This window comes from Zootermopsis nevadensis, unplaced genomic scaffold (genome assembly GCF_977971745.1).
Source record: "Zootermopsis nevadensis isolate Lab colony 2312 unplaced genomic scaffold, Znev_1.0 Znev_ptg000008l, whole genome shotgun sequence".
Taxonomy (NCBI): Eukaryota; Metazoa; Arthropoda; class Insecta; order Blattodea; family Termopsidae; genus Zootermopsis; species Zootermopsis nevadensis.
In genome coordinates this window covers 2,797,821-2,824,104 of record NW_028259140.1, presented here as the reverse complement: position 1 = coordinate 2,824,104, position 26,284 = coordinate 2,797,821, and the positions used below count along the sequence as shown (strand labels likewise).

At 37.6% G+C, this 26,284-nt stretch overlaps 2 protein-coding genes across 3 annotated transcripts in view; one reads left to right on the top strand and one right to left on the bottom strand.

Moving 5' to 3' along the window:
- The first annotated feature begins 8,033 nt into the window (after positions 1 to 8,033).
- LOC110838075 (uncharacterized) lies at positions 8,034 to 9,857 on the top strand. The gene is made up of 2 exons (XM_022080889.2): positions 8,034 to 8,195; positions 8,849 to 9,857. Exons 1-2 carry the CDS (start codon positions 8,178 to 8,180, stop codon positions 9,389 to 9,391), a joined length of 561 nt encoding a protein of 186 aa, XP_021936581.2. The 5' UTR covers positions 8,034 to 8,177; the 3' UTR covers positions 9,392 to 9,857.
- Positions 9,858 to 12,748: 2,891 nt separating this feature from the next.
- The window catches only part of Ncc69 (sodium chloride cotransporter 69), a 43,903-nt gene continuing 30,367 nt past the window's right edge, over positions 12,749 to 26,284 (bottom strand). For both annotated transcript variants that reach the window (XM_087344853.1, XM_022080888.2), the window contains 16 exons: positions 25,587 to 25,840; positions 25,352 to 25,466; positions 24,753 to 24,892; positions 24,051 to 24,245; positions 23,360 to 23,591; positions 22,941 to 23,062; positions 22,138 to 22,273; positions 21,809 to 22,020; positions 21,410 to 21,651; positions 20,266 to 20,468; positions 18,201 to 18,402; positions 17,242 to 17,351; positions 17,027 to 17,141; positions 16,161 to 16,327; positions 15,959 to 16,067; positions 12,749 to 15,266 (listed from right to left, as the gene is read on the bottom strand). In XM_087344853.1, coding sequence (XP_087200979.1) covers positions 15,131 to 15,266; positions 15,959 to 16,067; positions 16,161 to 16,327; positions 17,027 to 17,141; positions 17,242 to 17,351; positions 18,201 to 18,402; positions 20,266 to 20,468; positions 21,410 to 21,651; positions 21,809 to 22,020; positions 22,138 to 22,273; positions 22,941 to 23,062; positions 23,360 to 23,591; positions 24,051 to 24,245; positions 24,753 to 24,892; positions 25,352 to 25,466; positions 25,587 to 25,840 — 2,690 coding nt within the window. In that variant the 3' untranslated portion in view covers positions 12,749 to 15,130. The remainder of the gene's footprint in view (positions 15,267 to 15,958; positions 16,068 to 16,160; positions 16,328 to 17,026; positions 17,142 to 17,241; positions 17,352 to 18,200; positions 18,403 to 20,265; positions 20,469 to 21,409; positions 21,652 to 21,808; positions 22,021 to 22,137; positions 22,274 to 22,940; positions 23,063 to 23,359; positions 23,592 to 24,050; positions 24,246 to 24,752; positions 24,893 to 25,351; positions 25,467 to 25,586; positions 25,841 to 26,284) is intronic.

Below are 26,284 nucleotides of genomic sequence, written 5' to 3'. Positions count from 1 at the left end.
AAAGAAATTTTCAAATTCTCATGTAAAATTTAACACTTGCAACATTTTGTATACTCGATATGCGACCATAATTCTGACACAAAGACTTGAAGATCTGAACTTCAGCTCCCAATAAAACATGGAAGAATGTCTTAACCTCATTTTACTTACTCCGTGTTTATTTTCCCGCTTGTCTTTCAAAGCTGTTTTATCATCACACAGACCTTGGCAACGATGTATATCTTCTGCGTTACATTACAGTCAGGTCAAAACGATATACAAATAATTAAAATATCAAAACTATTCTGTAACTGAATCAACCGAGCGTCATATCCGACTGATTAACACCCCAGCTTTGTATTCGCGGGGTCCCACGGCTGTCCTGACAGAACGTTCGTGGTTTTCTGTCACCACATTGAAATGCAAGGACATTACCTCAAAGTAGATCATTACCGCTTCATTCCAAATTCACCAATGATTAATCAGCCTATCATTTAATCTTATATATCCTAAGCTAATGACAGCGTCGTTAAATCAACCACAAAGACTACCAGAAAATCTAAAGAAACGTCGAAGTCTAAATAGGCTTCTGTCATTTCGACCCGACTTTTGAAGTAGGAATATAGCAGGCAGTGACTAGTTGGTCAGGTTGCATTAAGGTCAGGAACTACATAAAAACAGGAAGGCTTATCGTGCTGTTAGTTGCACGGTTTGTGTGCCTCAGAAACTCGGCTTTAGAAAGTACGCATTTATCTGCTGATTTTGAAAGGCACAGCCCCAGGAATACGAAGAACGAATCTGTGAACAGATTACCTTGTGGCTTTCAGGCTGCGGGTTGGGGCTACTAGTTTGGGGGGTCTGCCCAAACCCTCGAAATTCGATTCCCCCCTCCTTTATGATACCCAAGTTTCTCAACCGACAAGTTGCAACATTTTGAATTCAGATTCAAATTCGATTCCGTAAATTCACGAACTAGTAAATTACAGAGTGTGATATTAACAACAGGATCTAGTCGAGTACTGTTTTGTAATTTCATGAGTAGATGATTCTTTTGTTATCCATAAACCCCTTCCTTCAAAACACATATCACTATATACATATTTCAAAATTTCTCGTTTACTTTGCTCTCCTTCCAGATACCCATCCACTCCACACGCAGCTCAGGAATTATATGAATTTCCGCACATAATTTTTCTTCTGAAACAAAATTATCAATATACAACCTAGAAATTATGTAGCACAGAATATGATATTAGAATCTTCAATAACGGTGAAATAAGAAATGCTATTTGCTACATAGCGACATTTGTATGTACCCTCACAGAGACCAGGTTTCACACCCATACAAGACAAGCGGCATTGTGAACTGATTCCACGGGATTTTAGAAAATACACGATTCTGAAAGCAATAATATAACGTGCTTCTCAAAATTAACTCTTTAAAGTCAAAGCTCGTCTAAATATTTAAGAATTCAGTTCGTACCGCAAAGAAAACACAACACTTCACTATTAAAAAGATCAGTCTGTTCAAACCGTCTAAGTAAATAATTTCTGTTTATACCGAGAATCATACAAACCCCATAAATACACTCTGTAGACAAAATACAGAGTTAATAATATAATAGTTAAAGCAGGTAATAATATAGACTATTCTGGATTTAAAGTATTAATCCACTTTCAGGTTAATCATGGATTTCATATTAATTTCTCATTATCATTCCCAAGCAGGTGAAAATTATTATAGTTGTTACGTTGCTACTGATTTATTAAACATTCTCGTAACAGGTAGCGTAAATGATTTTGTCTGGTAGCGAGACGTAACCATATGTACACTGATTATATTCAATTAATCGCCTGTATCTTGTGGTTCAGAAAGTTTCCATCCACCGAGCTACATCCCGAGGGCTCATACTTCACGGCATCCATAACGAAGATAAGAGGAAAGTCAGCATTTACCTTTCACAAGATGAAAGGATTCTTCGACATGGGTAAGAACACTCATATTTCATGCGGAATTTAAAACACTTTATAACTTCCGTGTCATCACCGTCTCTCGGTCCAGAGTTCAAACTCTAAGACCCACAATCGTGAAAGGGAAGACTATCAGGTGAGAATGACCTACTGACTTCTAATGTCACTCTATTGAAGACGAAAACTTCCTGTCACCTACCGCAATCACCTTTTCTGTTTTCATGGTTTTACTCTAAACAATATACAATCACCCCAATAAACTTCTAACTTTTTTGTTATCTCCCAAACGAACACAAATATTTCACTGAATCCAAAATGACAACTACGAAAACTTATTATACAGTCCTACAAGTTTAATTTAACAAGCTTTTAACTTTTTTTCGAAAAAGTAATAAATTAACCCACAGTTTAATTTAATTATTCCAAAGTAAGGTCTACAAACACCTCGCATCCTAAGGGATCACAGAATGACGGTGTTCCAGAACAACATTTTTATCGGTATATTTGGTCCTAAGGTACACGAAATATCAGGAGACTGAAGAAAATGAAGAATTACTCACGGCGGTAAGTCCCAAGATGGCCGACTTCTGGGTTGTAGCGCCGAGAAAGAATTGTTACACTACGCGAACATTTTTTACAGTGAATTATTATTATTATTATTATTATTTCTGTTATTAGTTGTTGTTACTTGGTGCCAGTGAGAGATAAGTAAGAGAGAAAAATACCGATATCTTTATACCGGAAGAGAAGAGACCAGCTGTGAATTGGCACTTCCGCAGAAAACTAATTTGAATGAACTAGGTACAGCCGAGAGGAAACTGTAACCACGGACTCATTCGTCAGGGCCCATTAAAGTGAGAGTGAGTGTTGAGAAATCAACCTCAAATTAATGATAACAGAAGAATGACATGGGGGAAGTCCTGATCCGAATAACATTGCCACAACCAAGAGAAGTAAACAACAACAACATAGATGGAACAAAGGTCCTTCCTGCTTCCATCTTCAGGGAAATCTCACCGCTATGGCGATGGCTACAACCCAGAAGACAGCCATCTTCGGACTCACCACTACAAAAACTTCAAATCCAACAAAAGAGAGAAAATGAGACGTGAAGAATTAGGATATGTCAGTAACTCAATAAAGACTGAAAAATCCCAAATTCCATTCTTTTAATAACCCTTTCCTATTATCTTCCATCGACCTTAAACAAGGAAAGAAGATGACGTTCCAGGAATTAAAGCGAGAAGCCGAGAATAGGGACAACTGGAGAGCTCTTTTTGGGCAGAGCAATGGACCTGTCGTAAGACAGAACACTTAATAATAATAATAATAATTATCTTCCATACATCCGGCCTGTCAGTTTGTATGCCAATGTCATTAAGGGAATTTATGTATTAGTGTACAATATTTATGCTATTAACTAAGTAAATATACTAGCAGAAACATACAACTCGTTTGTACGGCTCTGAAGAATCAGAACTCCACTTACCATTGTAAGCATTCTCTAATTTATTCTTGAGTAATGTTTCGTCAACTGTGAGAAAATTTCACGCGGTTTCGCATTATTTTACTTCTTTAAAAGTTAATGCTCTACATATTATTTACTACATTACGAATAGTTCTAATGTCATACTAAGTTCCAGTATATGTTAATTCGTGAGTGTACGTATCGAGTCATTTTTTAGTCATATGATGAATCTGCATAAATACGAAATAATCCCGAAAACCCACCAGTCCATAATTTTCAAACACTTCAGAGCAAGAATTCAACGACGTACAGATAGAATACGACATTACAAAATACCTGGTAAAGCATAAGAAATGACAATGATAATTATACGTTGAATACAAGATACGCAATTCTTTTGTGCAATAACACAAATAATTTACTTAAACATGGGAAAATAAACAGTAAAAAAGAGTATTCTTCCGCTTGAAGAGACAGTTACAAATATCAGAGAATTGCAACAGCTCAGAAGCTTCGAAATCTGTACTGTAAGACTAACGATTCCGGATATGAAGTAACACAGCTTAATAGCATAAATTTATCTCGGCGGCATTGTACAGCAGCAAACATGAAACGAGCGGAAACTTCACTCCGTAACCTAAGAAACCTGAAGCCGACAAAAATATTAAGTACATTTAAATAGGCCACTACCCTCTCCTTCCATGTTTTTCCTTAATCACGAATATCTTAACATTTACCATTGTACACAAGTATAGAGGGCATTATGCCTTCGATATAAATCTTACAGCTGACACGTCATGGGTGTGAAACTTGGTTTCCGACCTTCGGGGGTAAATAGAGACCAAAGGTAAATGAGAACAGATTCTGAGAAAAAATATTTTAATATAAGACGAAGAAAGTACCAGGAGAATCGAAAATAAAGTACATTTTTCGTATTAATGTCAAGTCATTATTACGTTGTAAAATCAATTAGGATAAGACAACTGGTGCATGTACTTTTCCGGGCGGAAAACCTAAGGGGACGAAGATGGGGAGATAATATTAAAAAGGCTCTTGGGGAAATTACGATATGAATATATGAACTAGATTTATTTTATCCACGATATAAACCAATTACTATGTTTGTGAAACTTAAAAAGCGGAAATTTCATGACTAACTGAACTACCATCAGATTCTCAAGAAAGATGCTATGCAGTTAGTTAAAATAACTCCAGCACAGTTGCAGAACACCGTCACTTTCAAACCCATAGCAGTTAACTGGGGAACTCATGATGGAAGTGCCAACACTACGGTCATTAAATTTCACTACATGAACGCAAACCGACCACAGACACACTGGTACAGTAAGAAGCAATGAATTGTCGTGTTATAAAGCTGCCGTCAACAGAAGTGTTACAAAGAGAATGTAATTATTTCACGGTAGGCTCTCAAGGGCTATACTTATTTCTATCTTTGTCTTTTAGTCGTCTCCTACTTAATCCTGTAAAGTTTAGTGGTAACTATAGATACCATTTCCTTTTCTCACAGAGAGTATTTAAGCGTTTCGTATTATGCTCAGAATAAACAGCGATGATTATTATTTTTGCCATAAAAAAGCATTAACCAAATGATCTTTGTAACAGACAGACACGCGTTATGTTTTCTTTGAGGCACGGAATGAATTTTTCCATCTGTGGGGAAAATTCACAGTTAGTGGTACATATAGTTACCACTGTGTATTTATGGGTTAAGGAACACTGCTATGTAGTTACTTTAGATGTTACGTAACATCGTAACAAGTTTAGTTCTCAAAAATATTTATTTACTCGTGGTAAATAAAGTGAACTTGGAAAATAAATGCAAGGGGAATGTAAGGTCATTTCTCGTGACCTCGTATCAAGAGTTGTCGTTGAAAGTAATATGTAAATGTACTCAAAGATGGGCTGAAATTTAATAGTAAATTTCCTTGTTTTTGGATAATTTACAGAATATAGTGTGTTCGAAAAGATCGGTAACATAAAAGTAGAATGAGGTGTCTTGTGATGGCGTCCGTTTTCCAACTTCGTTTTGAAAGACGTCCCGAGGCTCAACTACGCTGTAAAACGAGTCTTTTAATGGTATTTCAACGACGAAAGTAGCAACGCTCGACGGTGGACGTCTTTTCGAATAGTATTCGGAATATTCCTGTTTAAATGCGGAGTATCTTGGAGGCGTCGTGACGAATGGCGTCCCAACACTTGGCGCCGGTTTGTCAGAATAGGTGTTAAGGTGTCCATAAGCTTCTACTGTCTCCATTTGCAGTTCGTAGTCAATGCATCAACTCTCAGCGTAGCGACGCTCGGCGTCGGTTGTCCAATGTCGTGCCCCATGGTATTCAGACGCCCATCTTCGCTGAAAATGGCTTCTTTGGTCGGTATTACAACAATTGGGGTACCGATGTTCGGCGTCGGTTTTGTCACGATCAATGCAAACGACGTCGCGAGGCTTCTGTTGACTTTATTAGCGTTTCGGAATCGGCGTCGCGACGCTCGGCTCGTTTCCCTGCCTTTCCGTTTTCTGGCAGACATTTCTCACGTATTATTGTACCTCCCATGCATGCCACAAGACCCATCTACGTCAACCTCTTTGACTTTATTCAAAAATAAGCATATTAAACACGCTTATCTACGAGATTAAAGACAACAATTATGATGACGACAATGGTTCCTTGCTCACGTACTTTCATGTGAAGTCTGAACATGTTTTTCTGTCCCATTGTTCAACGGTGGTACGTATCTTGGGAATGCGTCATAATGATTTCATTTGTTTTCATTGTATTAAAACGAGGCATTGCATATACCAACCTGCAGGTTTCGGAACAATATACATAAACCATTGTTCTGATTTCCATTTTATTTCTAGACGTAACTAATTTCATTAACGAAGGCAATTAAACATGTAACATGTCTGCAGTTTCCTTAGAAAAATCAGGTCTTTGTATGCTCATTCCCTCGATACTGCATTTCTGGTAACATTGTTATTGTAGTCTGATTTCTGATTCTCACGTCGCCTTGTAGTCCACAACCCAGAAGACAGCTGTCCACATTGTTATTAGTTGTTCACGGAAGTGCACTGATTCCAACAGCACACACACACACACACACGACTATAATATCTAACAATTCGTCCGTCCGTCTGCCCCACCTTATTTCTTCAAAACAATTCGTAGTAAGAAATGTCACAAGCTCAAACACAGGCGCGGTGGTGTTGGGAATAACACTGGACCCATTCAATACAGCGTGTATTTAAATAGTTACTAATTTTTTTCAAAGGTATTCAAATTCTATAGCATAATTTACATAAAATTTTAATTAAAATTAACAATATTAATTAATACTGGTAATACGGATACCGCATATCACATTTGGCAAACGACTTAGAATATGCAGATAAATATTCCTCTATGTCCTTAAGTAAAATGGCTCTTAAAATAATCCACATTATACCTTATCAAAATTGGTAGAGAAAATTTAGTGTAGATTTTCGATTTCACGCAATAACACCTAATTAACTTCATTTTACTTACACACGTTTACACTGTAAAATGATAAACGTATAAAAAGAACGCGGATGAATACAAAATATACACTTATGATCCTTCTTCATATATTTATGAGTTATTCATTTACAGTGTTAGGTTTTCGAGTGACACCTGAGTACCAAGGAATGAGGTCAAGCATTATACAAAGGTCGAAAGTTTTGAAGGCGCAGCTACAAACAAACTCGATTTTGCAAGTAAACAGTGCAGAGAAAAATCACCTGGACGTAATTTCTGACGCAGTGCCACGAGAAATTTCAAATAGTATCATTACGATTTTTAAGGGAATTGATTCTAACAAAAAATTCTACGCGTTCTTTAAGGGTGCGTATAAAACGAACGTTTGGGGGGCAAGGGGGTTGGTGTAGTCAATTACCTGCCTGCCCATGTGAGCTGTAGAAATACGTCTAGACCACTCGATATGGCTGTTGCCGGTATGTACAGAGAGCTGCTGTACCGACGCTGAGGCGAACCGCTGGAGCTACCGTCCACATTTACGGATTAACACGAACATGAGTAGTCTGGACCGAATATACAAAAACAAGACACGACGGTAAGTGGATTAATTTTTAAAATTAAAAGTTCTAAAAAATCGAACAGAATTGCAGGTATGCATTCAATGAGCGACAGAGGATACCAAAAGCAATAGGGGGTAGAGGGCTCTGGTCTATTAGTAGATCCTCGTTAAACTGCGGGTGTCGGGGTACGACATCAACACCCGCGTTATAATTAAACTAGCATTTATCGAACATAAGCGTCTAGGGCGACATAGTTATACCCGCGGTAAATACAAAGGTTTGCCGTGCGTAGTGAACTGTACCGTCCCGCGTATAAAACCTTGATCACCGACTACATCTTCCTCTCCCACGAAAGACGAGGACGAACAAGAAGGCTCTGATGACGATGGCAGACTACTTTCTGATACAGTCTTGAGTTCCACTTTTTCTTTTATACTCCATCTCTTTCTGTCTCACGAAGACGAAGAACTTCAGCGACAATGCCCTCTCACTTCTTCGCTCGCAGGGAGCAAGTCTTCACCCGAGACGCAGTTACATACATTTCCCTCGACCAGGCTATCCGATCCTGACGTCACTGCATGGTGAATTTTAATATAAAAGAGCGTCGTTGAGTGTTGGAAAGGCATCAGTTAGCGTGTAAAGCTCTTGCATTAGCATCCGCTTGGGAGCTAAACCCCACTCACCATGAACACCTTGGCACTGGTAAGGAACTCGGCTGCTCGTATCAGGAATTACAAACGACGTTAGTTTCAAGTGATTAATACAAGATGGACTTCGGTGCTTTTTGTAGATATTGTGAAAAAGTCTGATTTTATCTGTACATTTCGTTATTTCATGAAAGCTAACGATAAATAAGGCGACTTCCTGAACAAGAACGGAATTTAAACTGATGCTGAAGGCAAACTCAGCGAAGAGAAGTGAAATCAGCAACAGACGTAGTAGACTGTGTCATCGAACCAGATAAATCGATAATTTGTTCTTGGATCCAATTTGTGATTCATCATCACTTCGCTGGCAACGACAAAAGTGGCACTGAACGAAGACCAAAGAAAAGTCATCTTATTATACTGTTATTTCCTCTGAATTAAGTATTCAGCATCGCAGTGTCCGAGTTAAATTCAGTGTCGAATTTTTGGATATTATCACAAGTTCTCTATGCAGTAGAGAACTTATAATTTAATTTGTGAGGTATTATGAAATCTCGATTAACAACACTACATTTTTCGTCAAATCGCTCTGGCATATACGCAACTCCCTTGACCACCAAATCATATAATTGTCTCATAATACCCTTCTCCCCACCATTTCAACAACGTTTCAACGCTGTACTCCAAATATGGTATGTCTTGTTACAGTGCCTGGGGCTAACCCTGGTCGGGATCGTCTCAGCTGAACCTCCAAGTGGATACAACTACAACAGACCATCGTCCAGTTACTTTTCTGGGGGTAATGGAGGCGGCGCTGGGTTCATCAGCGGCGGAGGCAGCAGTTTCAGCGGAGGTGGTAACCTTATCTCCGTAAGCCCTGGTCCATCCAGCAATGAAGGACAGTACGTCGAGCCCCAACTCCTGGAGAAAATCCGTCAGCTTCTCCTGCAAGAAGAAGCTAGCGCCTCTGCTAATGGTGGAGGCGGCGGCGGGGGCGGTGGAGGCGGCTACCCATCTTCCCAGTACGGAGCTCCATCACCCCAGTACGGAGTACCATCATACCAGACACGTGTCGTAGGAGTCGATCTCGAAGGAGTACGCCAGGCAATTCAGGTTGCACAGTACCAACAGACCAGCGTCGGAAGTGGTGGAGGCGGTTACCCCTCGGGTCCAGCTACCAGTTACGCAGCACCTTCTGGTTCATACTCAGCCCCATCTCGCCCGTCAGGCTCCTATGGTGCACCCTTCTAAATGAACTAATGATAAACACACATTTCGGTCCCTCTCCGACACACAAGCAGCCAGCAGAAACAGCGCCAGGGACGAGGGATCGCGAGAAGGCTGTTGGCAAAACCAAGACTCAAACCCAGCACACACACCAACTAGTTGCGGACGGACAACCTCTGGATCGTCCAGCACCTGAACACATCGAGGTGCCAGAGCGCAAATCATTACACGAACATGAAGCGCAAATTTCAGCAGTGAACGTATATTTAGTGGAATCAAACGGGTCTCTTACAAGAACAGATAATACGAGGATTTCTTTGTATGGTTCACTTTTTATGTTTAATCATACATTACATATTGGAGATACCCAACAGTACAATATTTTTGTATGTATGGTTGGAAGCGTAATTTTTTATATTTGTATAAAGCTTTTTATAGAAAAAAACCTAGAAAAATAAATAAAAAATACATTTCGCCACCGTAAAAAAAATGATAGCATTCCACTGAGTACCTTATTCATTCCTTCAACACTACCAACACAGACCCGACATCCAATACACCTGTATTAAAACATCAGGAGAAAACTGAATTTGTTTAGTGATACAACAAATATCACAATTAGAAAGGAAATTTCCCTTTCATTTTTTAACCTCTGACCTATTGAAAGTAGACCTCATGTAGCTGCCCTCGATAGCCGTAAATTACACAGAACTCGCAGATATACAGTCCTGCTTAGAGCAATTTACATCTGGCATTTTGCACAAGTATAATGTACACGGCAGAATTCTTTAATTTAGAATTTTCATTTCATTAAGGACGACCATTGTGTTTGAACGCCTCCCGGAAGACATTACAGGCGGAGTTAAGATGAGACAATCTGGAAACCAAACACGTTATTGTTTCATTATAACAGCGGTGGAGAGGAAAGTGCCTCGTAATGGCCATCTGAACTACCTGCTGATAGAAAACGCATCAGACGTGCCCCGTGGCACAGTCGAGGAAACAAAAAAGATCTGAGTGTTGCATCAGGATGAGGCGGACACCATGCAGTAAGTAGGCTAATGTCCAGGGTCTCTGAGAGAATCCTCGTACATGCCAGACGTCAACCGGCTAGCCAAGGAGATTAAGCAGCGATATAATCTTTTCTCACTTTCACCACCAACTGATGCGTCCACTAAAATGACTCTTGTGCAACGTTTGCTCGATCCGCTTATGGAAACAGATTTGACAATATTGCAACACTCGGGATGCCTCTTACGTCATATAACATTTTCATGGTTGAAGAGGGCATTAGACCTGTAAGGTGTTATGGTCAGGAGAAAAAAAGTCCATCGTCCAACAGCACCCTCAAAGCTTAAATATCGATATTATCGGCATAAAATTATAATACACTCGTCACGTTTCACATAAGAAAGTAAAATGGCTTCTCCTATGTTATGAGAAAAATGTTATCACTTGGTTCCAACGAGTTGTTTACACATATTTTGACCTGAAATTTGTAATTTATCTCGGCGCAAAAATGCAGTCGTTTCACAGTCTTAATCGACCTACAGTGTGGAAACGAAACAACGCTAATATGAGTCGTAAACCAGTAACGGGGGTCATTAAAATGTCTAAGATGACAAAATGATTCATATCTGACGAAATACGTCCAGAAAATAATTTATTCTTGAGGGCGGGATAAGCATTTATGCTGATGTATAAAATCTATCTATAAGACGTAGCTAAATTCTCGAAAAACACTCGAATTACATCCTCAATGACGAAATTTGGTACAAACCTAACTGAAAGTAATACAAACACGTACTATTTTTGAAAGAATTTAATCATATAATTCTCCTCCTGAATACAAGTCAGAGTTGTCGCCTTGTAGGGTATCGAAGGGACGCATGTGTGGCCGATTTAAAGTAAGTAACACAACAACAGATCAATAACGCGTAATAACATATCAATGCAAGACAAAACTGCATTTACATTTTTTAAGTGAGGCTCTGATTCAGAACTACCACGTTCTTAAATCGTTTTTGCCTTGAACTGGTTTATGGCCAGTAGCCTAGCTGCTCTTCAGAACTGGACACAAGTCATCTTTATGCATTGCAACTCGTGTTGTGATGGCAGCGAATGGATTGCAGGCGAAAAACGGGGATTACAACACAAAACAGAAGGTTAACCTAATTGCGTCGCTTACTTTTCTTTAGGAAGGTAGCTTGTTGCATGGGTGTGAAACTTGGTCCCTCATTACATTGCCAAGAAGCCTATTTCGCAAATGACAATATATATATATCAACATATAACGTAATCTCTAACCACGTATCACGACGTTTTCAACAACGATGCCACTAAGCATTGATTACACAATGGGGGTCTAACAAACACGACAAAGAATAAACATTTTAAACGCGAAATGATAGTAACTTATACTAACAAATATTCTACACATGTCTACACGAGATGGAGTTATAGTCAAGTAAATACAATTCAATGCACGTACATATACAAAGTAAATAGACCTAACCTATTGCTGTTTACCGACAGCTGACACAAATAGGTCGAAGATGAGTCATCGAAACCACTTTCCTTGTCCAGAAGTGAGGTTATTTTTGTTTTATTGGCATGGGAATAGTAAAAATTTTAACGAGAAGAAGTGGTATGAATTCTTACTTCAACGTAAGTGAAAGTGGCTTCGCTGTGATATGGTAACAGAAGATGCATCCAATTATGCCATTCTGATTGTTGTAGTGGGAACGAAGACTCACTCAGTACTGCATGCAAGGAGAAAGCTATTTGGTTTTACGAGAAGGAATTGTGAATATTTCATAGAACACCCACTAATTATAACAGACAGTTAGGAACTTATTATTAACAGTGTGAAAACAAAACGTCGTGATCCAGTGCTTAGTAATCCGGCTTCACACTTTGGAGGTACAGGATTCAAATCCCGGAACGGAAACCGTCGGTCTCCCCAGGCAAATACCAGTATAGTATCTGAGATTAGGCCATGACCAAACGAGTTACGAGAAATACTGGTAAAGCAATTGAATATTATCGACAGAGGCTTTACATGCACCACGAATTTGCACCTTCAAAATAAAATTCTACACTGCAATTTTGTACAAAATGTACAAATTATCATGTAGGTCCCTTGGTCAATATTTGTACAGAGACATTAAAATTCATATGTAATGATTAACTGAACAGTTAGTTAACGCCTTTATACTTCCATATACCAAGATTAAAATAATGAACATATATACGGACACCACTTACAATTCAAAATTCAAGTAGGGCAATGGGTAACTGTGACTTTAGTGGGGATGGGTTTAAAAACTGGATCTCACAAATATTAGACAGAATCCAGAACAACATCTTCATATGTATGTGTTCGGATGAAGGTAAAGAATTTTTATTTCAAAATGTTAATAAAAATAATGGGAGGGTTGAAACATCATTGCATATTACAGTTTACTACACAACAATGTAACAATTGCTTTAAATCCAGGAATTCAATAAACTATTTTATAAACATATCTTACCATTGTAGTTCTTCTTTTGCAATAGTAATTCTTCACTTCCGCACAACAAATAAAAGTGTCAGAAACTTATTCAATAACCTAAACCTTTCACTGCCACCTCTGTACTAGTTTCCAAGTTGGGTTTCTGCAGTGCCAACCTTGAATTATTTAATTTTTAGTGTCTTCAGTTTAAGACTGAAAATGGAGGTTCCTTCAAAACAATGGTACCTACAAACAAGTGGTGTCACAACCCATAAGACCACCATCTTTGTTCCTCCAACCATAAATATATTAATCTTAGAGATGTGAACATTTCAATTTTACTGCCACATTAAAAAAATCGTAAGATGGATAGTTATTCCTTGTACAATTGACATAACCTCACTTAAGGAATTAACCTAAAACCTTAAATGTTGAGGTATGGAAAATTTAGCAGTGCTTGCAAAATGTGGCAGAGAAAAGGTTAACATTACAATTTCAGACACAGCAAACATGAGTCAAAAAAAGTTTGTTTACAGCATAATACTGTACTATAATAACATAATACTGGTACATTAACACTTTTGCACTATGCAAATTTAAAACAATGTACATACCATATTTATGCACAGATTTCCATCAATTCTGTGTCCCACAGTAAAAGAATATGTATCTTTGTCTATCATAGTTTTCCTACAACTCTCCCCAAGTTACATGTCAAGACAATTAATTACCCCCGTGCAATGTTGACGAGGCGAGAAGCAGGAAATTAAGCTGATGTTTCCGGTGTAAAAATTTACTTGTATTTTTTTTCAGTTCAGTTTGTAAATATATTTTTTCTTTTTAAATTCCTGTTTGAAATTAAACTGCATATTTTGTAATGTGTTTCACAGCACCACGTACTAGTGATAATCAAATCCGTAGAAATAAAATATTAATAAAATGATTAATTTTGTAAGAAATCAGCATGTTTTTAAGAAGATATAGATGTGACCACAGTTCTTCAAGAATTGTAGAGTCATAAATAAAGTAATACAATATCTGCCCCGAAAAATTCATAATATTCCTTCACATTCCTTTGTCACAGATTGTAGTCATTATAATTATGGAACAGTCAGCAGTATTTTTGTATATATATATTTGTATATTTATGTTCTTTCTCAGTCCATTACATACATAATTCCGAAACACAGACCTACCTCTTCAACCCCCATCTTTAAACAAATTATGAATGCACAACTTAAGCTTCAGGTATGAACCGTGTCAAGGGTTGAAAATTATCCAAAGTATCATCAAACACTGCAGTTGCAGCCTTCAGGGCGAACACATGGCAACCGCAACGTTTGCCGAAACGCCGCATAATTTTCAACATTTGACGTGGCTCATCCCCCCAAAAAGCCAAAAGTTGAACTGCAATATGAGAACAAGAAATTTCCGAATGTGTACGGGGAAGACACGGAAAAACGGGGAGAATAAAAATTCGAGGAAGTTTCTTCCCTTTTCCGATAGCAGGTAACAAGAATAATATCTGGTCGGCAAGATGCATTAAAAAGAAAGGTTATAATATCCGCAATATACCACTCACTTGGGCAACGTACATATTTTAGAAAACACCAAAGTAAGCTCAAAGTATTGTCTTGTGTACAGTCGTCAGGTCATCTTCAAGGTCCCATAACCTTCAGTCGATTATAATATATTAAAAAGCTTCACTAGAATTTCTAAGCCATAGCTGTGAACAAAGTACTCCATTATCTGAGCAGCGACAATAAATTATAATTCCTACCAATTTAATATATCACTATACACTATTGGTGAAAATTCACCGGATTGTTTCTTCACGTAATTGAAGAGCGGAACAATTAACTCGACACATTATAACTTCACTAAGAGTTTAAAATAACAACACAGGAAGGAATGAATATAAATTATTAAACAAATATGGTGGGAATAAAATTAGAATGAATGTGCTTTCCCTTACAGACAGGGAAGACTAAACGAGACAGTCGCTAGCTCTGCTACGCGGCATTCAGCAGTTTTACGTATTAATATCCGCAATTCGAAGAAGTTGTGCGACCAAACCATTTCAACCGTCACTATCCACCAAAGCTACATTATAAAGCACGTCTTCTTGTGAAATAAGTCTCCAAAATTGAATATTTTCATTCTTAATTTTGGACAAAGCTGAAGTTTTTGAAGCATATTGAAGAATTCCTGTTCAATAAATATGCCCATTGCAAGGCTAATTTTAAAGCACTGTATGTACGCTGAATGTTCATGAATAGAATGTAAGAACAGAGGTCTGGTTACCACGAACCAGAAGGAATGGTGGCATGTCTTTCGTCAGCGTTTCTAACCACGCCATGTACAAGGTTGCCGAAACCACATTCTTCCTCGGCATGGGCAGTGTCCTGCAACACAATCCATAAATTTTTATATTAAAGTTTACGATGAACTAAAACTTGACTTATGGGAAACGTGAACGAAAGTGACGGCTTGACAAGAGATGTAACAGACGTCATCACGTTGGAAAGTATTCAAAGTGAGATCTGAGACTGTCACAGCGCTGGACACGTCGTTGTCAGTCTTCTGGGCAATAACATCACGTTAACTTGTATGCAGATACCAAAGCTCTGGAGCTAGCATTTTCCTTAAAAATGTTGGTTTCTACCTACAAGTCCACATGGCATTACATTACTATCCAGAAGAAAAACATTGACAAGTGTTTCATAAATCAGAGTTTGCATTGAATAGGAACCAACCCGGCATCGTGCGGAATTTGGGGAGCTACAATAAGTAGCGTAATCCAGTCAGGATAGCTAGCAATGGCTGGGGCTTCGTCGTGCTGACCACACGTCACCCTATATCTGGTTCGATGATCGTTCACCTCTGCTTAGGCATGTGAATGTGAGGCCGGCGGCCAGCTAGTCTCTCAGAAGGCTGTTACGCCACGGATAATTATTATTGAATAGGAACCAAGTCATTCATTGCTTGTAATATGAAAAACAGTGTGAGAAAAAATAATTCATCTAAATGCTTGTTACATAAAGAACAGTAACAAAGAATATAATATATTTCATTCTATAAAAATCTATGTACTTACATGACGATCAGATTTGCTTCAAGGGAATTTTCCATGACAAGCTCTCTCAACCGCAAGTGCCGATTTGTCTTATCGTTCATGGCCAGCAATTCAGCTTCTGTAATGGCCACTGCACAAAAACAGTAATGATATTAAAATTTTTGTTTAAAACAGGATGAAACCTACATATCCACAGTTTGAAACTATAACGAACATTTCTTACTTGGATCATCGGATGTTCCACCGTCAGTACTCCCTTCCATTTGCTTGAACTCAGAAATTAGGCTCTCAAAGAATGATACCGTAGTTTCAAGTGGCTTTTTCGTTATATCTGGTATCACCATCAGGTCCGAGTAATCGATGCGGAATTTGGCCAGTAAACTAGCCATGCTGCAAATTATAAATTCTTTTAGATTTGGCAAGGCCAAAGCCTGGAAAGTGACACTTACAGTTCATATAGAAAAATAAAATGTCAATAAAGTTCTAATAAAAATTGTAAAATATAAAACTAAATTTCACGGATGTCACGCACTGACATGCTTCTAAATCAACGCACATACTATCACTAAATGTCCTGCGCCGTAGTCTGAGGCATCATACTTCAGACCAGCGATACGGAATGCACGCTGGTTCTAGTCTCGCGGGAGAAGAAATTTTCTCATGAGCTTTCGACCGGTGTATGGGACCGGTGCCAACCCAGCATCGTGAGGAAATTGGGGAGCTACAATGAGTAGCGTAATCCGGTCATGAAAACTAGCAATGGCTGGGGGTTCGTCGTGCTGACCACACGTCACCATATATCTGGTTCGATGATCGTTCACCTCTGCTTAGGCATGTGGACGTGAGGCCAGCAGTCAAGCTGGTCGGCTTTGGCTCTCAGAGGGCTCTTATGTCACGGATTTAATTTTAATTTTAATGTTTATTCTAGGGTCCATATATGCATGTGTGACCTACGTCACCACCATCATAACCAAGAAGAACTAGTAACGAACCTTTGGGTTCCATTACTTAATTATTATTAAACTTGAATTAAAAATTTAACAAACCTAACTTGACACCCACATAAAGTAAAGGCAGTTCGATACGTACCTGCGTTGTTCAAATTCTAGTTCATCTTTCTTATTAGAAAGTGCGAAGACACGAAGTTTGCAAGCAGACCAGTTCCGCCTCGTGCCGATGATGTACGGCAGAAGAAGTGTCAGTCCTGAAACATTCCATTTTAAAGAAATACCCCATCTGATTTTGTAAATCTGTACAAATGTATATCATAAGCCAGTGACGTTCATTATTCGAGCAGATCCTACCTCCATCATCGTAAAGCCACCAGACATCGATAGTTCCCTTCTTTTGTTTCTTCTGGAATTGTATCAGATTGTTGAGTACGTCCTTAGGGAGAGTGCTTCCTCCAGGCCCCCTGTGGTACAACGAGAAGTTTTATACATAATACAGAAGAATGACATATCAAAATCAGCCATTTTCACTTAGTGTCACTCTGGCAAAAATCACATTAGTCTAAAAGAAAATGAGTGGTGTTTTCCTGTATTTTTGAAAATAAAAAAAAACTTACGCTCATTTCTTGTTGTATTATTTCTGTAAAAAAATAATCTTCTTACATAACAAAATATATTCCTGTTACAAACCCTTTAAATGTACTAATACTAAAAAAAATATTAATCAGTAGCTCAAATGCTGGAAAAGTTTCTCTTGATTAAAAAAATAATAATAATAATTTTGGACTTACATTACTTTTTCCACAAAACCCTCAATTGTTAATCAATAACTATCATTTTGTAAAATTTGAGGTTTTCACAGCGGTGAGTATGAAGATTTCTGTCTTCTGGGTTGTTGCGCTGCGTAGTCTGGTCGATGTTAACCAACGTTTCAGAGGTCATACTGCCTCTGTCATCAGGGTGATGAATCATAAGTTTTAACCAATCTAAGCATGTTCTTTATGGTGCGGTAAAAACATTATTTCAAACAAATGGATGCCTGATGGTGACCATAGAGTCAAAAGATGTCAGTGTTTTAAAATAATAACGTATGATGTGTCGACAGAACATAAATATATTCTGTTACTGAACAGCAAAGTTGGCATGCCTTCAATAAACTCAATATCTGAATGGTTCTCAGACGTACGATAATTGGAATATACGCGTTTAAATGTTACCTAAAATTTAAATTTTTTCAACTTTAATTCATGGCAAATATTTGCTTGATAAATGCTGAGCTAAATTTGACATAGGACATGAACATAAAACCTCACCTGTAGAGGTCAGCCTTATATTCCAGTTTCCTCTTTTCCTTCCGACTGTTCATTCCACTTGCAGCATGATTCTTACTTTCTTGGTTACCAGAATCTGCAATCGTTATCGCCGTAGAAACAACATCCACATTGGGACTTTCATTTACTCTGGCTTTGTTCAAATTTGGAGTTGCGGGGGCAGACAGATCGCTTGCACTACTTGCTGAAAATAAATGCATATAAAGCTTTAAAATTCGTCTATATGTCTCAATATGACATAAATGCTACAGACACATTTCTAATAACCTTACAGTAAAAATATATGTTTAACGATAAGTATAACCTGCAAAAATTATCTGTCCTATTATCATATTTGTTGGTTTCAATTTTAGAATTTATCCACTGACTCATACAGTCGTCTTGATATTGACGTATCTTGCAGTTCAAATAATATATATGGAAAATAAAGTTTTTAATGCAAATTTTAATGAAAAAATTACTTGAGCAAATTAGAATATTTAGTTAAAACATGTTTGTTTCAGATAATATTGCAGGATAAAAGCTCAGTATTGATCCACGTCGACTTGGTCGCTCAACAGCAGTTTCATTTATTCGAATGAATACCTTGTAAACTTTTTAAAAATTTGTTACCATGACACGACACACACTAAAACTGTAAATAGCACTTTAAGGGGTGTCTATGTTTAGTTACCAGCAGATGCAAGTGTTAAGTTGTTATTACAACATTTCAACATCAAATAAATCATCTCTGGAAGGGAAAGTGTACGGTCAAAACAATACGAAAGCGTTGGTTAATCCAGTAACGCAGTGCATTAAAGCTTTCAAAAAAATGCACCTACTACAAAATCTTCAACACTAACAAATACCAGAACTATAGGTGAAATAAAATGGTGTAGTGAAGTTTCCACCTTACCATAAAATCACCACAAAGCATGCTATGAGACTAAAATCCCATGACATTGCTTATACGTGTTAGGAGATTACGTAAATAGACTATCAGGCTGAAATTAATATAGTAAAACTATTTCAAAACATTCTGCGTCAAAAAAACTTACCCCTAGTAATTTGGCGAATTCCTACACTGAGATGTTTATACAGTTCTGCATTTGTGTGAGGGAGAAATACAATTAATAAATAATCAGAATTATTTAAAATGTAAATATCTGGGGGGTAAAAAAAGAAACTGGGCCGACAGCACTACAATTTAAAGTTTTATATAGAGTATGTAAAGATTTAACATACACAAAAAATCTGCATATTTTAATTTTTATAAAAATACTTTCTAATATTTAATTTAATTTTCAATATAATACTAATTTTGATATATAATAAAATTCTCAATGGTTTAGAAAATATTTCCAGATGGTCACACAATATAATGACTAAACAACTTATATGTAGTGACTTTAATGCTCGTGCCTTATCAAAACACAATTTTTCACCACTGTCGTCCAATTTATTAGTATGCAAAATTTCTGATCAAGTAGCTTACATCTGCACGTTATACATCTACGTAAATGACATATTCAGTATACATATAGAGGGCCGAAAATTTCATAAAGATTTTCTATGCTCTAAAATATTCTCAGGCTGCTAATTGAGTGTCGATGTGGAGGGTAAATTGATTCAGAACAGCGGCCGTGATGTTTACGTCACTGACGACAAAAGCGTAACGTCTGATAATGCCGACGCAGAAAACGAAAAACATAATAGCGATGAAATACAAGCAACAACCTTGACATCCATCTTTAAAGTGCAAATAATTCAAATTTCTCTGCACACACCTCAGATTCAACAAGAAGAATATAAAGTTTTCCCCCCAGACTTCCATGATACAGTACAACAAATGAGGATTAACCCTAGTGTCCGTCACTTCACCCTGAGAGATGAGACTGAAATATTTCTGAATTATTTATAAACTAACCTACCATAACAAGGTGACATTACCCAAGGAATTAATATGTATCAAACCACAAAGAAAGCAATAACATGATTTGGCAGTTTGTTATCTGTTACCCACAATCCTTAGTTACGCATTAATTTCAATGATAAGTTTATAACTCACCTTGAGACATCTGCGAGAAGGATTGATTACGAGGCAGAGATTCCTGGGAGTTCTGTCTTGTACGAATGGCGCCTTTATCTCCTACTCCAGCGACAGAACTGATACCATTTACAAGATCATCTTCATCCGCTATCACTTTTGAGTAATCGAGGCCCTCTTGCAGTCTTAGAATGGCAACTGCCATGTACATGTCCAGGGCTTTACTGCACAGAACAAGTAAATGTAAGCTTAATTTATTAATTTCTGAGAGTTAAAATACACACTATTTATTTATCCTTTTCACTTTTAGTAATAGAAATATACGTATGTTAGCTCTGTATTAGGCAAAGTCCCGCGCGCTGGTTTGAGTCTCGGGGAAAGAAATTTCTCATGAGATTTTCGACCAGTGTATGGGACCGGTGACAACCCAGCATCGTGAGGAAATTGGGGAGCTACAATGAGTAGCGTAATCCGGTTAGGAAAGCTAGCAATGGCTGAGGGTTCGTCGTGCTGACCACACGTCACCCTATATCTGGTTGGATGATCGTTCACCTCTGCTTAGGCATGTGAACGTGAGGCCAGCTGCCAGCTAGTCGTCTTAGGCTCTCAGAGGGCTGTTACATCACGGATTATTATTATTACTGTATTAGGCAATAATCATTTGACAGAATTTGGAGATCAATGCAACATTTCTGAACTGTCTGGGTTATAATTTCACTGTACATTCTTTGTCTTCCACTTACAAAATAAATTACATAAAGTACTCATTGAAAACATTTTGCTGCTATATATTCATGGCCCGCGAGCTGCATGTAGTCATCTTTGATGTCTTATGCAGCGCAACTGACTTCTCAGATTTTTCATGATGTCGAACCCAAACGTCCCTGTCATAATAAATTTTAACCTTGAAATGTATGTAAAATATCTACTTTGGTATCACTGATTTATATTTCAATAAAAAGTAGAAATGTGCTTCAATTATATTCACATCTGTGTGCGCTTGTGAGACATAAAACATTCCTCTATATCAGTCACTTTTCTTTTAAACGACGAGTCCGACATGGCTGTTCCAGTATCTGGCAGACGGCAAGAAACATTACAAATACGACGGTTAAAACATAAAACCTTCATCAATTTAATGCACCCAGCTTTATTAAATACTTACTGCATCACCTCAAAGTACATGGCTAATTCTTCCCTTTCACATTCTCGCCAATCACCCTTGTAGCCCATCAGCAAGATATTTGGCCGTAGTTTGCCAACACCCGAGGCTTGGATTAATGCTTTGGCTCCTTCTTCAAAGTTCACTTCATCGACGTGAGTATAGAATGCCTTTATTTTATGTGAGCGGAGCCAGTTGTGAGCCTTATAAGTCAAGATATTTCTGATACGTTGAGATACAGGACCCTAAACAAAAGAAATTCAATTTAATTCAATTCATTATTTAACAATAACAATTTCTTTTTTTTCGTATCCAGTACACATCATTCAGCAATGTAATGGGAGTTAAACAAAAATCTGTATTTTCACCGTAATGTTCAACAGCTTAAATATATTCACTTACTTTCAATATATGACCACAAATAAGAAGCGAGAGATTTTTTGTTAAAAGATAGGCAAAATCTATCAGGGGCGGACGGAAGCTTGGCATGCCTGAAAGTACGAGAATCTGCGGCCGATAATTCTTCACGTGGTCTTCAACGTTGTTTAACTGTTGTACAGACAACAAGGCATTTTTGTATGTTTGTGCCTGAGTTGTGGAGCCCCAATTTACATCTGGAAAACAACGCACACCATTTAATATAATTTTAATAAATAACATATACATCTAGAAATCAATATCTTGTTTGTGGCGTCTCAGAACTTTCATAAGAGTGCATGAACAGGCTGTACCTGGCTTTCTGTAGGCTACGATCAGGTAGAGAGCCAGTACGAAGGCGAGCGTAATAAGAGCAGTCCACCAGCTTATGAGGAACATCACAAATACGCATAATAACGCCCCGGCCAAACTCAACCACATGTTGTAAAACTGCAAGAAACCAGCGATAATTATTCGTGAGATTTGGGGTTCTCGTAGCGGCGAAGATGCCAATATTATTCTTCTGGATTGTGGCACCGCGTAAACTCAGAGGTTGATACCAACATTTCAGAGAAACATACTGAGGATTTGTTACCTTTAAATTAAAAGTCTTCTTATGTGAAAAATCTGAGGCTACATAGAAAAAAATAACAAGATCAGAACGTAATTTAAAATTTCTTGAACAACTAATATCTGGAAACCCCCGATCTTTTCAATTATTCTCGAAAACTGCCGGAGACAGCTCTCGAGAACATGCGCACACACTTACATCTGCTTTATATTTAATACAGGTGTCTAATGCTGCCATATTTGGAAATTTGGAAAATAATAATTTGAGGCTTAATACTTTTTTTGCATATCTGCTATCAATATCAACCTACATGCAGGAATCTTAGCGTAGAGAAAATTTTCACATCGTATGAATACAAAGACAATTGTGAATTTGATAAATTAGATTATGTTCTACTGACTGATAATTATTGTCTAATGAAATTGTAAAAATCTGACAAAAACCATAGGCACAGACTGAAATAAATTTTATAAATTAATAGGTTAACTGACTTTAAAGGCACGTCAATAGTGGTATATTTTTCCAAAATTATGACGCAAATATTACCCTGAATTTTGGTCTCCAGCCAACAGGCTTTGCTAAAGACGCGTGGAACGTGCTGAAATTGATGAGTGCGTACGCTGCAAGGAAGAAGTTGGAGATCAATGGTGCAATTGCATTCAGTTCTCCTGCAACATAAGAAAAAGTAATACGTCACGAACGACTGAAACAAATACCGCTGTCAGTTCCGCATTACAATGATTAAAAGTAATTTGTACGCTCTTCTGGACAACTGAAAATATTAATTTTGAACAGAAAAAAATGCTTTAAATTGCTTCAGACCTTTTAAATTTCATTATATCATTAGCGCAAGTTGAAATTTTCAAAAACTACCCTAAATATATGATGTGTTGTTAGCGTAAACTAACCAAAACAAACACGTTAAAAAACGAGCATAATTTGAACGAATAAAATAACAAACTCACCAATGAGAATAAAACCTATGGAGATGAAGAAACAAAGAACATATCCGCGGACTGGCTCGTTGTTTTTGCCGTAACCCTTGGCAAACCATGTGATGTATGGGTACAGCTGATCCTTACACAGGGCTTGAAATACTTTAGGTGCGGACACCAAACTGGCAAGTGCTGAAGAGAGTGTTGCTGCGAAGCAACCAGCATAAATCAGAGGTCCGAACGCTGACACCAGTTCCATCACCTGCAAAACACGTATAATATTTTGGAAAATGCTACCTCTTTTTATGAAGGCCCCCTATTCAGCCCCCAAGCTGGAAAATTACTCCTTGCCAGCTGTTGTTCTTCCTACCCACGTTGAATTAAAACTTAAAATTTTTTTTTAGACACCTAATAAAAATAAGTCATCACACTCATCTATTGTATTGAGTTTGCAACAAAATCTCTATTTTCCGAAATTGTCATATTACAATCTTGTACACTGTACTGCATGTGTGCTTCAATTGCATGTTAAAAAATAATTCTGATAAATTTTAGATTATTTCAAAATAAAAATCAATATTTATACCTTCATTTTAGACATGAGAAACGCCAGGCAACGAAAGGCTACACACCCTCTTATGACACGACATACAGCGAGCTTGTCAAATGCGACTTCGGAACATATAAGAAAACATCGCGGGAAAGAAAATCCACGGCTCACCTGAAAGCTGTTGTGCAGTCCCCACTTACATTCACGATACGTGCAGTTGGTAAATGTTCCGTTGTACAGCTCAGTGACATTGCCACTCGCATCCCGCTCCATGACGGCACCTGACATGGCAGCCATTGACAGGTAGGACAGAGTTGTCAGCAGAATAGAAAGCAGGGTGCCCTTGGGTATGGCTCCTTGTGGGTCCTGATAACGCATACAATGCATCACTTTATTCAAATGGTAATTTAATAATTTAACATATAAAGAGATTAACTTATTGTGTTGGTTGGGTTAGGTTAATATATGTCAGGTCAGGCTAGGCTAGGTTAGGTTGGGTTAGGTTAGATTAGGCTAGGTTAGGTTATGTTAGGTTGGATTAGGCTAGGTTAGATTAGGTTAGGTTGGGTTAGGCTAGGTTATGTTATGTTAGGTTGGGTTAGGCTAGGTTAGGTTAGATTAGGTTAGGTTAGGTTGGGTTCGATGCCTGATTTGACACCACTGCTCTCATCCAATTCTCTCCATTTGAAGATATTCATTACAATCTATATTATTTTTCCATTAATAATTGTTCTAAATGTTCAACCCATTTCTGCCCCTTAATTTATTATACTTATGCAGTTCAGATAGATGTTGCGTCATATTGATGATTGTGAGTGAGTTTCAAATTATTACGCCAAGAAAACATCGTGATAAAACTAATGAAATATTTACACTTAGGTCCCCAGATATGTTTGCTCCAGCTAGAATTCCAGTTGCCGCAGGGAAGAAAATGGAATACACAGAGAAGAAGTTGTGTTGAACTCCTTCACTGAATCGATAGTCTGGGTAGAAGTTTTCCGTAACAAGACTAACTGAAAAAAAGATGTCACACGTGTGAGTTCATCAGCAACTAGAAATAAAACGCACGATTGTCCGCTATAAGCTATATAATAAAGAATGCCACCATCATTACGATGTATTAAATGAAGAATTAAGATTAAGGATTGTTTTAAGATGTGAAATTTGCTCGTTTTGTTTCTACAGTTTCAAATTTCCAAAACTTTAAGCGAACTAAATTATACAAAATATCCTACAGGATTTTTTTTTTGTTTGGTTTCTATGACAGGATTCTACAAATTATTTTTTTGCGAGTTCTGCAAATAAATTTATGCAATGTCAGATGGCAAGATTTCAAAATCTTTTTTGATGTTTAATACTGCCCAAGATCTAAACTTGTCAGTTATCCACATATCTTGAGGAAATTCAGAAACGTTAGACTAAGAAGAATTTCCTCTAGAACAATTATTCGAGTTCAGTCTTCATTTACATACGGTCATATCCGACAAATCCTTTTGCCTTGGCTTCGTCATTCTGGGGACCGATGAGGGTTCCAATTATAAAATCAGCTATCGCAACCAGCAGAATGACAAGGAGTCCCAGCTGAGCCTGCACGGAGATAAAAAAAATAAGCAATTCTAATGCACAATTAAAATTACAACAGTAAAATTAATTTTCACCTTAAGTTAAAATAACAAACAACTTAAAGTCATAAAAAAATGATATTACCTTGGCTTCCCACTCCATTCCGACAACAACGATGCAGAGGAGAAACATGACGGTGATGGAACCCATGATTCGCATGTCATTAATCCCACCATCCACTATCTGGAGATCATGCGATTTAAGCAAATCCGACATGGACTCGCAGAATCCGACAACGTACATGGCGCAAGCGACCGCATTGGCCAATGAGAAGATAAGGCCGATAGACCCACCAAATTCAGGTCCCAGTGATCGAGAGATCATGTAATATGTGCCACCTGTAAAATTATTAAGATATCAAAATTCTGGAAGAACATACTGCCTCCATTTTCAGTGAACATGAAGAGAGTATGTTTGTTAAAAACAATAAATTATAAGAACACAAATATTATCAATAATAAACCTCGTAATGCTTCAAGACCAGACAAAATTAACACATTCTGTGGCAGAACAGTTCAACAACGAGGAAAACCACGCTGTAAGTTACGAGTTGAAATGTCCCAACGCGATTTTTGAAAATGACGTACTTGTAACATCAAATTTCAGTTCTTACAAAACTGAACTGATACACGTGGAACAAAAATTAAAAGAATGGCCAGACATACTCTTTAAGAACAAAGAAATTAATCTAAAACACGAGAGAGTTAACAAAGTTAAAATAGAACTTAACAGATTTTCGTCAAAACGTAAAGATATAATGATCGATTTCAATGAGGAATTTA